This window comes from Pituophis catenifer, unplaced genomic scaffold (assembly GCF_029215685.1).
Source record: "Pituophis catenifer annectens isolate HBS135680 unplaced genomic scaffold, rPitCat1.0.hap2 SCAF_2, whole genome shotgun sequence".
Classification (NCBI taxonomy): domain Eukaryota; kingdom Metazoa; phylum Chordata; class Lepidosauria; order Squamata; family Colubridae; genus Pituophis; species Pituophis catenifer.
The window spans coordinates 189,566,905-189,581,729 of NW_027256882.1; the positions used below are offsets into that span (position 1 = coordinate 189,566,905).

Here is a 14,825-nt window from a genome sequence, read left to right on the forward strand (position 1 = left end):
ACAGTAACTGACACTACACTTACTCCCTACAGTTACTCCCAACAGTCTAAGGGAACCCCAGAGGTTGGATTCTACCAGTTCGCACCTATTCGCTAGAACCAGTAGTTAATTTTCTAAAGCAGTTCGGAGAACCGGTTGTTAAAAGAAATCTCCTTTTGTTTTTTCCCACTTCTGGTGTTGTTTCTAGCCTAATCTTTATTGTCCTGCTTACAGAAACTGCTTCTCCATTAACCCTTATTACATTCTTGGCAGTACGCCTAGAGTGGGTGTTGGTCCTACCTAAGTTCTGATTCTCTTCGGCTGCGGAATGGAATTTGATACAGTCTGATCTGCCTGGAGACTGAGTCATAATCTTTTGGCCACGCCTCCACGTCTCTCCGTAAGGCTTCAGTTTTCGGCAATGTAAGACCTGAAAGAGAATCTAAGCCAGAGCATTAGTAAAGCCCTGGCTCCAGGCCCACGTGATGACAGGCAGGACTGGACCATTCCATACCTGAAGAGAATTGGCACTTAGGTAGGACCAACACCCATTCTCCTAATAGGCTGCAGAATGGTCCAGGAATGGGACATACCAAAGCCTGGCTGTCCTAAGGGCGGGAAGCCAATGGGCCTGGAGCACCCATGGCTAAGGGCATCTGCTGAAGGACCCGTCTCCTGAAGGACGCCTCCGCAGAGGCGAAGAAGTCCAACTTATGTCTGATGAAAGGCGAAGGAGTGCTCCAGGTAGCGCCCTACAAATTTCCTCAAGGGAGGCTTGTGTGGCCCACGCAGCGATTGCTGCACTACATGTAGAGTGCGTGGTAATGCGCCTAGGTAATGGCAGTGCATGTGTCTCATATGCTCGGGCGATGCAGGCCCTGATTCAGTGACCCACGGTTGAAGAGGACACTTTGGTGCCAATCGACGTCGGCTGGAAAGATACGATACGAAGAGAGCCTCGGACTTCCTGGAGGGCGCAGTACGTGTAAAGTATACCTTGAAGGCTCGCTGCACATCCAAGGTGTGCCACTTCTTCTCCAAGGCATGGAAAGGCCGAGGACAAAAGTTAGGCAAGATGACCTCCTGGACACCAGGAGTTAACCTTGGGAATGAAGGAGGTTGAGCCATAGCATTACCTTATCCGGATGGAACATGCATAGCTCAGCCCTTACCGAGAGAGCTGCTAGTTCGGATATGTGCCTAGCGGATGTAATAGCCACCAAGAAGACCAACTTAAGGGTGAGATGATGAAGGCTCGCCATTCTCAGAGGCTCAAAGGGAGGTTCCGTCAGGGCCCGCAATATTTTAGGTAAATCCCAAGAGGATAGCGGTGTACAACCAGAGGCCCCAGATTACTGGAACCCCGGAGGAACCTGCGGATGACGGGGTGATGAGTGAGGGACTCCGCATCTGGGCCCGACAGGACGGTGGAGAGTGCGGCCACATGTCATTTGATGGTGTTGTGAGCCAGTCCTTTGTTGAGGCCATCCTGAAGAAACTCCAGCACCTGTGGAATGAAGCTGAGACAGGGTTAATGCGGCGCGCAGTGCACCAGTTAGAAAATACCTGCCAGGTGGAGTTGTAGATCCGGATGATGAACTGCTTCCTATGTGCCTGAATGGTCCGGATGACCCTCTCGGAGACGGACGGCATCCCGTCTCAGGAGGACCCCTTCAAGTGCCAGGCGGTCAGTTGGAGCAACTGAGGCTCCAGACAGAGTAGGACCCCCTGGCTGAGAAAAATCCTCCATGAGGGAATCCTCCAAGACTGTGAGATGGACAGCACAACGAGATCCGTGAACCACAGTCTCTGTGGCCAATGAGGGGCCATCAGAATCACCTCCACCCTTTCCGTGATAATCTTGTGAATTACCCTTGGGATCAGGGGTAAGGGGCGGGAAGGCGTAGAGCAGGCCGGGAGGCCAGTCACAGCGGAGCACATTGGTTCCCTCCGCTCCTTGGGTCGGAAACCTCAAGATGTAGCGAGAGAAGTGCATGTTCAGGTTGGAAGCGAACAAGTCTACCAGAGGCTGGCTGAAGCGGGAGCACATGTCCAGGAAGAGATCAGGGTGAAGACGCCATTCAGCGTTGTCCACTGTGGTCCTGCTCAGGAAGTCCGCCTGAGTGTTTGACGAGCCCGCAATGTGTTCCGCCTTCAGGGAAAGGATATTTGTTTCCGCCCATCTCCCAAGGCGGAGGGCCTCCTCCATGAGGCGCCGTGATCGGGTGCCGCCCTGGTGGTTGACGTGTGCCTTTGCCATGGTGTTGTCCGTAAGAACGAGGACATGCCAGCCTCGCACTAATAGGTGAAAGTGTTGTAGGGCCAGGTAGATTGCCCTCAGCTCCAACCAATTGATATTGTGGACAAGATCCTGGGAGGACCAGCGACCTTGTGCCACATGGTGGTCGAGGTGAGCTCCCCAGCCATAGAGGCTGGTGTCTGACGTGATGGGAGATCCTCCGGGGTTCCTTGAATACTGTCCCCTTGTCCAGGGTGGGGGACATCCACTAGTGGAGGGAACGTCAGACTGTCAGAGGGACCTGAACTGGGGTCTGGGAGTTTGACACCTTGGCCCATTGGAACGGAAGCAGGAACCACTGTAGGCTCTGCAAGTGAAATGGAGCCCAGGGCACAATTTGGAGGCACGTTACCATCTTTCTTAGTAATGATGATAATGTGGCCAGGGAAACCTTGGAGTTCCAATGTATTTGGGCCACCAGTGTTCTGATGGCTTCCTTCCTGTCCTGGGAGAGAAAGACCTCTCCCATCCTGGTGTCTATGAGGGCGCCTAGGTGGGTCAGGCTGATCACGGGATCTAGATGGCTTTTTGGGAGGTTGACCAGAAAGTGGTGGTCCCTCAAGGTCTGAAGGGTCAATTGCAGGTCCTCCTGAGCCTTCTGAAGGGAGGAGGCCTGAACCAGTATGTCGTCTAAGTACGCCTGAAGCCGCACCGGGATTAACCGCAGGTGGGCAATCAAGGCAGCCAGAATTTTGGTGAAACAGTGCAGTGCCGATGCCAGCCCGAATGGCAGGGCACGGTATTGCACCAAAAGGACCATCTTTAGGATCCGATCTGATGGCCCCTGTACCAAAATGGCTGCCTATCTTGCTGGCAAAACTGCCCCTGCTGGTAAGACCGCTGTTGGGATGACCCTTCCTGAGGATTGAATCAAAAGGACTGCCTTCGGGAGTACGCAGTAGCTCACCCATCTGCCCTCCTAGCTGCAGAAGGTAAAACCTTGCGCTTGTCTTTGTCCTCTACAAGAAGAGGATCAAGGGCCTCCCCAAACCATTTGGTCCCCGTGTAGGGGGCTGTGGCCAACCGCCACTTGGCCCTGAGATCTGCTGGCCAAGAGGTGATCTCCTAGAGGTGATTGATGAACCCAGGGCTATGGAGCTGTATTTTGCGGCATTGAGAGTCGCCTCAGCGGAAAATTGCATGGCAGCAAGGATCTTATTAAAGTCCTGGTGGACCCTAGCCTCGGAGGGTGGCAATCTAGATTGGAGCTGTTGCAGCCATAAGATAGTGGAACGGTTGAAGAAAAACGCCACAGTAGCGGCATTAATTGCCCAGGCAGTCACCTGGTGTGTCTTTCTGAAGGATAAATTCAATTTCTTACCCTTGGGCCTTAGGTTTTCAGAAGGATCCCCTGCTGTGTAAGGCAAAGAGGTCAACAAGGCCGCTACCAGACTGTCCAGAGATGGGACCTGCAGCAGCTGACTAAAGCTCAGTGCCAAATTATAATGCCATCTATCTGTTCCGCTGGGAGTTGGAAGGGAGGTGGGATTGGTCCATTGGTTCTGGACAATGTCCAGGAAAGGCTTGGGCGCCGGAACAAATAGTTGTTTAAACACCGGCTCCGAAAATATCCCATGTCCCCGCCCAGGGGTAGGGGTGTGTGATGTGGGCTCGTCCTCTTGTAGATCGGCCATAGCCATTGCCTTGTGTAACAAAGAATTAAAAAGCCCAGAAGGGAAGAGCCCTGTGAAAGCCGGGGTATCCGGTAGGATGCCTTCCTCATCATCAGAGAGATCAGGCCTCTGGCACCACATCTTCTCCAGCCTCCTCAATGTCCAACTCGAGTGCCAACTGCACAAGCTGCTGGCGCAGCACCACACCAGCTTCCTCGCTGTCAGGATCAGCTACTAACTGCATAGGCCGCTGACGAGCCACAAGAAGTTGACGCAGCAGTAGCAGTGGGTGGGGCGGGAGAAGAACGGCTGTCCAGGTTGCAGAGCATGCCATGAGGCTCCTGAGAGGGGTGGCAGCGGGCCAATGAGCCGCCTCTCAGCTGAGATGCCTCACCACGAGGCTGGGGTAATGACGGCGGTATTACAGGAGCCACCCTACAGCTGTTGGCTTCGCCGCAGGGCTTTAGAAGGCAGCGGCAGCGTTGGTGGCATAGAAGCCCGCTGCAGGAGGGGGGTGCACCCTTTGATGTTAAAGACGATGGCCTGGTTCCTGGCCAAGGCCAGACGGCCTAACAGGGCCCCCCAAAGGCAGCGGCGGCATTACCAGCCAAGGCTGATCTGGCCAGCACGCAAGCCTGCAAGGAACTTGAAAACCCTGATTCAGAAATGGTCCAGGAATGGATTGATTGGACAGCAACTGCCAAAGATGTCTCTATCAGACGACTGAGTCGTATACTCCTTTTGTTCCCCTGTATGAAAGGAAATGCCGAACACCATACTCTGGGTGTTGTAAAACAACATCTCTGTGGGGGTTTGGGGGGGGGGGGGTGTTTTCAGGGTCAATGCCTTTATATGAGACCAGGAAAAGACTGGGAAAAAGAGAGCCAGTTTGGTCTAGTGCATGAGTGTCAAACTTGATCGTGTCACGTGATATATCATGATGTTTTTGCCTTTGCAGAGCCAGGGTGTGTGTGTCCTGCACGTGACGCATCCAGCCTGCAGGCCGCCAGTTTGACACCCTTGGTCTAGTGGTTAAGGCAGCAGGCTAGAAAATGGGAGATTGTGAGTCAAGTCTCACCTTGGCCATGAAAGCCAGCTGGGTGAATTTGACTCTCTGTTCACTCTCTGTCAGCCCAACCCACCTCACAGGTTTGTTATTGTGGGGAAAATAGGAGGAGGAAAGTATATTGGATATGTTCACTGCCTTGAGTTATTCGTAAAAATTATAAAAGCTGGACACATATAAAATAAAATGAGTAACTGGGTCAGTTTTAAGAACTACTGTTCTCAGCAGTGTATACAGTCAGGTCCAGAAATATCGGAACATCGACACAATTCTAACATCTTTGGCTCTATACACCACCACAATGGAGTTGGAATGAAACAAACACAATGTGCTTTAACTGCAGACTGTCAGCTTTAATTTGAGGGTATGTACATCCAACGCAGGTGAACGGTGTAGGACTTACAGCAGTTTGCATATGTGCCTCCCACTTGTTAAGGGACCAAAGGTAATGGGACAGAATAATAATCATAAATCAAACTTTCCCTTCTTAATACTTGGTTGCAAATCCTTTGCAGTCAATCACAGCCTGAAGTCTGGAACGCATAGACATCACCAGACGCTGGGTTTCATCCCTAGTGATGCTCTGCCAGGCCTCTACTGCAACTGTCTTCAGTTCCTGCTTGTTCTTGGGGCATTTTCCCTCCAGTTTTGTCTTCAGCAAGTGAAATGCATATGCTCAAGGGGATTCAGGCCAGGTGATTGACTTGGCCATTGCATAACATTCCACTTCTGTCCCTTCAAAAATTCTTTGGTTGCTTTTGCAGTATGCTTTGGGTCATTGTCCATCTGCACTGTGAAGCGCCGTCCAATGAGTTCTGCAGCATTTGGCTGAATGTGAGCAGATAATATTGCCTGAAACACTTCAGAATTCATCCTGCTGCTTTTGTCAGCAGTCACATCATCAATAAATACAAGAGAACCAGTTCCATTGGCAGCCATACATGCTCACGACATGACACTACCACCATCATGCTTCACTGATGAGGTGGTATGCTTAGGATCATGAGCAGTTCCTTTCCTTCTCCATATTCTTCTCTTCCCATCACTCTAGTACAAGTTGATCTTGGTCTCATCTGTCCATAGGATCTTGTTCCAGAACTGTGAAGGCTTTGTTAGATGTTGTTTGGCAAACTCTAATCTGGCCTTCCTGTTTTTGAGGCTCACCAATGGTTTACATCTTGTGGTGAACCCTCTGTATTCACTCTGGTGAAGTCTTCTCTTGATTGTTGACTTTGACACACATACACCTACCTCCTGGACAGTGTTCTTGATCTGGCCAACTGTTGTGAAGGGTGTTTTCTTCACCAGGGAAAGAATTCTTCGGTCATCCACCACAGTTGTTTTCCGTGGTCTCCCGGGTCTTTTGGTGTTGCTGAGCTCACCGTGCGTTCCTTCTTTTTGAGAATGTTCCAAACAGTTGTTTTGGCCACGCCTAATGTTCTTGCTATATCTCTCTGATGGGTTTGTTTTGTTTCTTCAGCCTAATGATGGCTTGCTTCACTGATAGTGACAGCTCTTTGGATCTCATCTTGAGAGTTGACAGCAACAGATTCCAAATGCAAATAGCACACTTGAAATGAACTCTGGGCCTTTTATCTGCACATTGTAATTGGGGTAATGAGGGAATATCACACACCTGGCCATGGAACAGCTGAGAAGCCAATTGTCCCATTACCTTTGGTCCCTTAACAAGTAGGAGGCACATATGCAAACTGCTGTAAGTCCTACACCGTTCACCTGAGTTGGATGTACATACCCTCAAATTAAAGCTGACAGTCTGCAGTTAAAGTACATTGTATTTGTTTCATTCCAACTCCATTGTGGTGGTGTATAGAGCCAAAGATGTTAGAATTGTGTCGATGTCCCAATATTTCTGGACCTGCCTGTAGTTTTAAAATGTATGACAATAAATAGAATTCTTACCAAATAGTTCCTCACTGCCTAAGGAATAAGAGATGGATATCACTTTAATTTTTAATTTTTAATAATTTCATGAATAAATGTATAAGTAGTTCTTGTTTAGCAACTCCCTCATTTAGCGACCATTCATACTTATGACAATGATGAAAAAGTAAGTTTATTCCTAATCCATTTATGAGATTCACAGATATATAACAAAGGAAAGTTAATGTATGATCATAAGAGCAGTTGCAGTTTCACTAAGCAACTGTTTCACTTAACAAACAAATTATTGGTGCCAACTAAATGAGGACAACCTATAACTATGATGGCGAACCTGTGGCACGCAGAGCCCTCTCTGTGGGCACATGCACCGTTGCCAGCTGCTCTCTTCCGGGTTCTGGTGCACCCGCTGTTCTCGAAGACCAGCTGGCCGGTGCACATGTGAGACCGGACCCCAGAAGAGAGCAGCTGGCCGGTGCGCTCTCTGGAGCACACGCTCCAGTTTCAGCACTCGGTGCCAAAAAGGTTAACCATCACTGATCTATAATATAAGGAATGCTCTGGTGAAGACTGATACAAGTCTTGTTGGTTAGGGACATGAATGCAATGCTTCTGAGAACCCAAATAATATCAGCAAATGAGATAGATTACATGACACCACGTCAGGAGTGAAATCTACTTACCTTTCCTACTGGTTTGGAAGTGTGCGCTCTGCGCACGTGTGCAATTTTGGACCCTCTGCGCATGAGGAAAGCCTTCTGCGCATGCGCAGAGGGTCACAAACAGGTTACTTCCTGGTTAAAATGACGTCTGGGTGGGTGGGCGGAGCTTTATGCCACCACCACTACTGGTTCACCGAACCACATGCCACCACTGCTACTGGACTAGCAACCTGAAAATTACTATATCAAAACCAAAGTACTTGGTTTTGAGATGAAAAATTAGTGATAAACATATGTGTGTAACTGGATAGAATATTTACCAAAGATGGAAGAGTAAAGAAATTTTAAGACATTCAAAAGCTGTTAGAAGATACTGAATAATTCAATGAATTCCTTAAGTCTCTATGGATAGACTGAATATTCTTACTCGGGTAGATTGCAGGGACTGTTACAATAAGACCAAAATTTCAGTAAATCTGTTAGGAATTTCAATCAGGGTGGATTTGATTTAAATCAAACTGATTTAAATCAAGATTTAAATCATGATTTAAATCACTAGGCAGTAAGGCTTGATTTAAATCATAGTTTTCTACATAAAGACTAATTCTTGCTGGTATAACTTTAATATGCAAGTAGATGAAGATTTTTAGAATAACAACTTTTCATATTAGTTTTTTTTATCCCCAGTTTAATAGGTTAATCATTCATATTTGGACAGCTTTTCTGTTGTACTTAGGAAGGAGAAAAATAATCATTACCTTAATAATAACAATTTAAATAGATTTATTCAATTGAAACAATAACATTACAGCATATGTTATTTGCTTAAACAAACATCCATGTTTGTTAACTAATTTGGCTAAACAAAATATATATAATTTAAGAAACTTAGACTGTCAGCCCAGCCTACACATGAAAAACTTAAATACTGTCCTCTGTAGCTCACTCGTCATCTTCATCTTCTTCTTTGTTCATAATCTGGAAAAGAAAAACAAGTTTTCCTGCTTTATCCGGTCCCAAACGATTTCTTAATTTAGAATGAATGAGTCCAAAGGAAGAGAATATTCTTTCAACGCCTGCAGAAGCTACTGCTGTTAAAAGTGAAATCATTACTTGAACAGTCTCTAAATCCAAGTGCTTAAGTGACTTCCACCAGTTCACTGGTGTGACTTTCTTTAAAATATCTTCAGCAAACATATATTTCTTGAATGGTTCCCCCTTAGCTTTGAAGTTTATTATAGTTGGCATTACAGATGGATGATTGCTGGATACCCATGTCATAGCTAACTCCTCTTCCTCAGCACTTAAGTTTTGACCCTGATACTGGATATTGACAATATTTGCCAAAAAATGAGCTGGAGACAGTACTTGTCCCATTCATTTTTTTAATGCTTGTAATTTAATTCTGTCCATGTGTAGTTCTGTTTTTAAGTCTTCACTCAGTTCCTTCCAAATTTCAACAGCATCAGCAACAATACAGCTATTTTTCTGTATTTTGTTTAAAGCTTCAGAGATGGGTTTCAGGATGCTCAGCATATGTTCAACATTTCTCTTAAGCCCAATGTTGAGGATTTTGGCCGTGACAGTGCCATCTATTTTATCTTGATTTTCTTCACAAACAGTCATCAGAATAGGCCAGTTCTTGATATACTGCTCAAAACAGTCCACCACAGAGTTCCATCTAACATCTTGTGGGAGCGTTAGCTTGTTCCACCCATCCTTTTCAGAGCTGCTGTAGCAAAATGATTGTTACAGAAGTATTTAGCAATTTCAACAACATTAGTCTTTATTTCTGGAACACTTAAGTCTTTGGCTAAGAGGTGCAGCAAATAAGCACTGCAACCATATGTTATTAGCTTTGTATTCCCTTCCTGCTCTTCTAAATTTCTTCTCATCTTGGATACATTTGCAGCATTGTCTGTGACCAAACTGAGTACTAGACATTTGAATTTTTGTTCACATGTTATTATAGCTTTTACTGCCACTTCTTGTAAGTATTCTGCTGTGTGTGCATTTCCTGAGGTATCAATTGTTTGTGCAAGGAAGACTTTCCCTTCTTCTGTTGTTATACAAGCACATACAATAGGATCATTGTGGACATTACTCCACCCATCAATACTTAGGTTAACAATTCCACCCTCCAGAGCTGTTGCACATTGCTCCATTTCTCTGTCATACACTTTATCCAGCAGTTTCCCTGCAACATCTGCTCTGCTGGGTGGACTGTATCCTGGTCTCAGTGACTGAACCATATTAATGAAATGTGAGTTCTCAGTCAGACAGAAAGAAGAGTTCGTTGAATAAACAAACTGGGCAATTTTTTTATCAATTAACTTTTTCTAATCTGCTAGATTTTATCACAAATTTATCTATGGTGGTTCCAGGAGGGAAGGGTTTTTTCTTTCTTTTAGGTGATAGTGATATGTGGCTGTGGGTATCTGATGATGATGATGCTAATGAAGCACTATCCCGGATGGATAACTCTGAAACTGTAGAACAGGAGGATGGTGATCTTGAAGGTGGATAGTTTCCAGAATCCATGAATTCCCCTAAACAAAAAAGTCATTTTATGTTATTTTATTGTTTATACAATTTCTGCTTATTGTACACAGCACTGCCCCAAAAGGAATATTTGCTTTTCTTCATAACTGTACCAAATGACAGTAACATGCAGTAATAATAAGAAATATAATTTTGCTCAAACATGACAGTTCAAGGCAGTCTTTAGAAATATGATTCAATAAAAATGTTTACCAACCTGAAGATCCTGCCTGTTCAAATGTGTTTCTTTGGTCATCTTCATCACAGCATTTCTCATGATGTTGCCTCATTCGGACCACCAGGCCTTGCATTTCTTTGTTGCAGTGTTTGCAGTTTGCACGCATGCCTGCCTTACCGATAGGTAAAGGAACTTCATTAAAATATTGCCAAACTGGGTCTCTTTTACGGCCTGCTGCCATTATAGGTTTTTTCCTCCAAGGAAAGAATGTGATAAACCTCAGGTCATACACACAAAAAAATCCAAAGACTTGTCTGTCTGTGGCTGTGCAGTATTGTGCTCAGAAAGTTTCACTTTCATTTTGTACTGCTTGTCTGCTTGCCCCTTCCTCCTCACACTTAGTTTCACTTTCTTCTTGTGCAGATCTATTCCACTCCAAACAATCAGAAAAATATTGTTTCTATTCTATTCACTGAACTTCTTGAAACTTAGCACTGAAGGGGTTGATTCTGTATTCATAGGTTTGTAGAACAATAGGATTAAGGTCTTTTTCTCGATTCTGTTCATGTTATAACATTTTTGCTGTAAAGAAGAGGCATGTGATCTCTGCTGAGTCAAATTCAGTTTTGAGAACTGCAAAAGTAAACCAAGCATCTGTGATAATATCTTGTAGGCAGAGAAACTGCCCAATAATCTTACAAAAACCTCTGGAAGAGCATGACATTGTGAATGGATTAATGGAATTTATTTACCAAAAAAATTAAACATATACAGCCTTATTCTACATAATTAAAAAACTAATCTTTATTTCATGATGGAATAACCTTTGGATGGTAATATATTTTCCTCAAAAAGCATTTTATTTAAAAAAATCATTTTAATCAAAAAATCTGATTTTTTTTATTTTTTTAAAAAAATCATTGATTTTTATCCACCCTGATTTCAATAGACAATTATACTAAAGAAATACAGTACCTTATATTGCATATATTGACTGCAGCACATATTGTATACGCACAATATTGGAAGAAGGAAACACTACCAACGGAGAGGATTTAATTTAAAAAATTATAGAATGTGCAGTATTAGATAAATTAACTAAAGAAATTAAGGGGAAAGAAGGATCAAAGTATTATAAGGTTTGGAGTAGATGCTACGAATGGTTGAAACATAAGGGAATAAGTTAAATGAATGAAGAAAGGAGGGGGAAAATGTGTATGATCTTTTGTTAGTAAAGAAGAAATGATATAAAGTAGAAAATGAACGTCAAATAAGTTTATACTTAAATATTTGTAAATATTGATGTACAGAAAGAGCAGACCGCTGTGTATAGCTGAAAAGAAAAGTGATATTTTTCTTTTTTTGTGTTATTTTTTGTTGTATGTATAAGTTTGATTTTTAATGTGTTTTTAATGTGTTTAAAATAAAAAACTTTTTAATAAAAAAAAATTAAAAAAAATGTTTTATCAAATTTTCTTGTGATACAAAAAGTTGGATAGTTAGCTTACTATAACATAAACAAAGCACAATGACTTGGATAATGGGGTTGAAAGTCACCCAGAAAGTTTATGAGACAATGCTGGGATGGATGATTAGAGAGTGGGAGATTTTAAAAGATGGAGAGAGCCTTGGGCAATGAGCTGAAATAAATGTCTAAAATATAAAGTTCCAAATTTGGGTAAAGAAAATGAAAGGCATAGGTATAAGGATGTGGAGACATAGCTTAATATTAATATATGTGAAAAGAATCTGGATGTCCTTATCAACTTCAAGTTGAACAAAAGGCAACAGCACTATGGAACTACAAATAGGGCAAATGTCAACTTGGGAAGCATTAATGGAAATGCAGAATCTAAAGTGATTGTTCCACTCTGCCTTATTCAAACTCCTATTTAGAGTCCAATTCTGGGCACCATGATCAAAAAAATGAGGGTAGCAAACTGGAGCAGGTTCAGAAGGCTACCAGGAAACTGTGAGATCTGTAAACAAACCTTATGAAGAAGAGCCAAAGAATCTACCATGCGTAGCCTATAGAAGATACAACCGAGGGGGAGATATGATAGCAATCTTCAATATGTTCCGAGGTTGTCACATAGGAGAGAAAGTGGGCATTCACTGTTGCCTCAAAAAGAAAGACAGAACCAACAGACTGAAAATGCAGGGAAGTTAATTCAAGTTAGATAGGAACTTCTTGACTATATAAGCTGTCAGCATGTAGAACAGGTACTATTTAAAATGGTGAGTTCTACTTTGCTAGAGCTCTTCAAACAGAAGCTGAATGGTCATCTGTCAAGGATGATCTAATAGATCCTTCAATGAATGGGAAATTGAAGAAGATAAGGGTTAAGATTTCTCACAACTTTATGAGTTGTGAATCTTTATCAAGATTCAACCAAGACAAATGCAAATTTCTTCACTCAGGAAAAAGAAATGAAAGGTTTTTGGGGGGGAGATCTGGCTTGGCCAACAGTACTTTTAAGTAACATTTGGGAAAAACAGCCTTGAGAACAGAGGAGTAAAGAGCCTTCATGTATCTAAAACAACGTCATCAGAAGACACTCAAAACTTGTTCCGTACCATTCCAGATCAATACATTTTAATTAAAGGAAGTCAAATACTGGCAGAATGTTAAGGAAAATATTGTAACAATAAGGGCAGTTCAACGATGAATTTAATTAACTACAGAGGAGACAAGCTCCTCTTCAATGACTGTGTTTTAAGAAGGAACAGAGACAATTCTCTGTTCCTTCCTCAAATAAAAAATCAAATAAATAAATTCTAGGAATGCTTTCATTTGGAACTCGCCATATAGAATGAGGCTGAATTTGCTGGCCAAAATGACCTATTCAGCTATATATACATACCAGGGACGGGTTTCAAAACCCATCACTACCAGTCCACTCATGGGTGCGCGCACGCATCTGCGCATGTGCAGGTGGGTGGGCGGAGCCTCCCGCTGCCACCGCTACCAGTTCGCCCGATCTGGGGTGAACCAGTAGCAACCCACCACTGGTACATACCTATGTAATTTCTTTTTAGAACATTAAATTTAAGGAATCTTACTGAAAAATAACCAAATAACCAAATATAAATTAATAAATCAACCAAAGCTTAAATAACCAAATATCCAAACCTTTATTTAAAAAAAAACATGCCAGGTTTTGTTTTTTGAAAAATTAACTTCCAGGCAATTCTTCTGAAACTTCACTATCTCAGCATTTGTAGAATGAGATACAGAAATTCATGTACGCAAATAAAAATGCAACTTAAGTGCTATTTGATATTTGTAAACTAATAGCATTCTAGGTGGATATAAACCAAGAACAGAAAATTAAGTTTAAAAAAAAGCCATATCCAATTAAAACGGTATATAAAATTGCAAATACCTAATATATTAGCTATTTATAATATGATTTAATATGTACAAGTTTCAAGTATTGCACCTCAGCCACTGTACTTTGTAAATCATGATTTAGAACTCAAAGCACTAAATAATTCAACCAATTATTATTCAACAAACCAGTGAAAATAAACTGTGATCTAGTGATCTCTATAAAATAGTAATTGAAAGCTTATTGTAAAATTAATTAAAATTATCCTATTAATTTATTTTCCCTAAGCAACCATATTCAGATTTTTTGAAGAAAAAACCCTCATCTTTATCACTAAAATAAAACCACTAAATCAGTCAATTTTTCTTTTTCTTATTGTCCATCTATCAGCTCATTAAAAATACTTTATATTTCAGCACAATATTTCTGTTTTGCACCAGACTATATTTGAAATATTGAGATGTCAATGCACGTAATATGCTCTTTGGAGAAAAATCAATCAGAAAGAAATGAAAGAGGACAGAGGTTATTCTTAAGAATGTTTTTTATGCCTTTACCTTAAATCTCTTGTCTTGCAGAACTTTTTTAATGGCAACCAGCTCTCCTGAGTCACAGAGTTTGGCTTGATAAACAACACCAAAAGATCCATTCCCGATCACTTTAGTGTCTGTATAACTAACTTCTTGAGGCCTATCTGGACCTTGTCCGGGAGTTGCTACTACTGTAGTCACTTTGCTGCCATCTTTGTCTCCTGGAACAACAAGGAAAAGATGAGATACTGTTAAATCTATGCTGGAGGAGAAAAATTTCCAAGACATAATTTAATATATTAGTCATATGTATGACATAATATATTGGACATAGCAATGAAACTATAGTCATTGGCCTCATTCGAGATGGTGATGAGTCTGCAACCAATGGGAGGTTGAACAATTGGCCCTGTGGTGCAGCCCAAACAATCTGGAGCTGAACATTCTTAAACGTAGATATGATAATGGACTTTAGGAGGAACCCTCCTATTCTACTACCTTTTACAATATTAAACCACACAGTATCAACAGTCGAGACCTTCACATTTCTGGGTTCTATAATCTCCCAGGACATAAAATGGACAGTTAACATTAGAACCATAATTAAAAAGGCACAACAAAGGATGTTCTTCCTGCGTCAACTCTGAAAGCTCAGACTGCCCCAAGGAGCTGCTGCTACAGTTCTACAGAGGAATTATTGAGTCTATCATTTGTACTTCTATA

General features: G+C 42.5%; 1 protein-coding gene across 4 annotated transcripts in view; it reads right to left on the bottom strand.

Moving 5' to 3' along the window:
- GSK3B (glycogen synthase kinase 3 beta) overlaps positions 1-14,825 on the bottom strand; it is a 168,002-nt gene that overhangs the window by 124,395 nt on the left and 28,782 nt on the right. For all 4 annotated transcript variants that reach the window (XR_011600062.1, XM_070938374.1, XM_070938372.1 and 1 more), the window contains one exon: positions 14,130-14,323. Coding sequence is in view for 3 of the 4 variants with exons in the window: in XM_070938374.1 (XP_070794475.1) it covers positions 14,130-14,323 (194 nt within the window). In the remaining variant the exon portion in view is untranslated. The remainder of the gene's footprint in view (positions 1-14,129; positions 14,324-14,825) is intronic.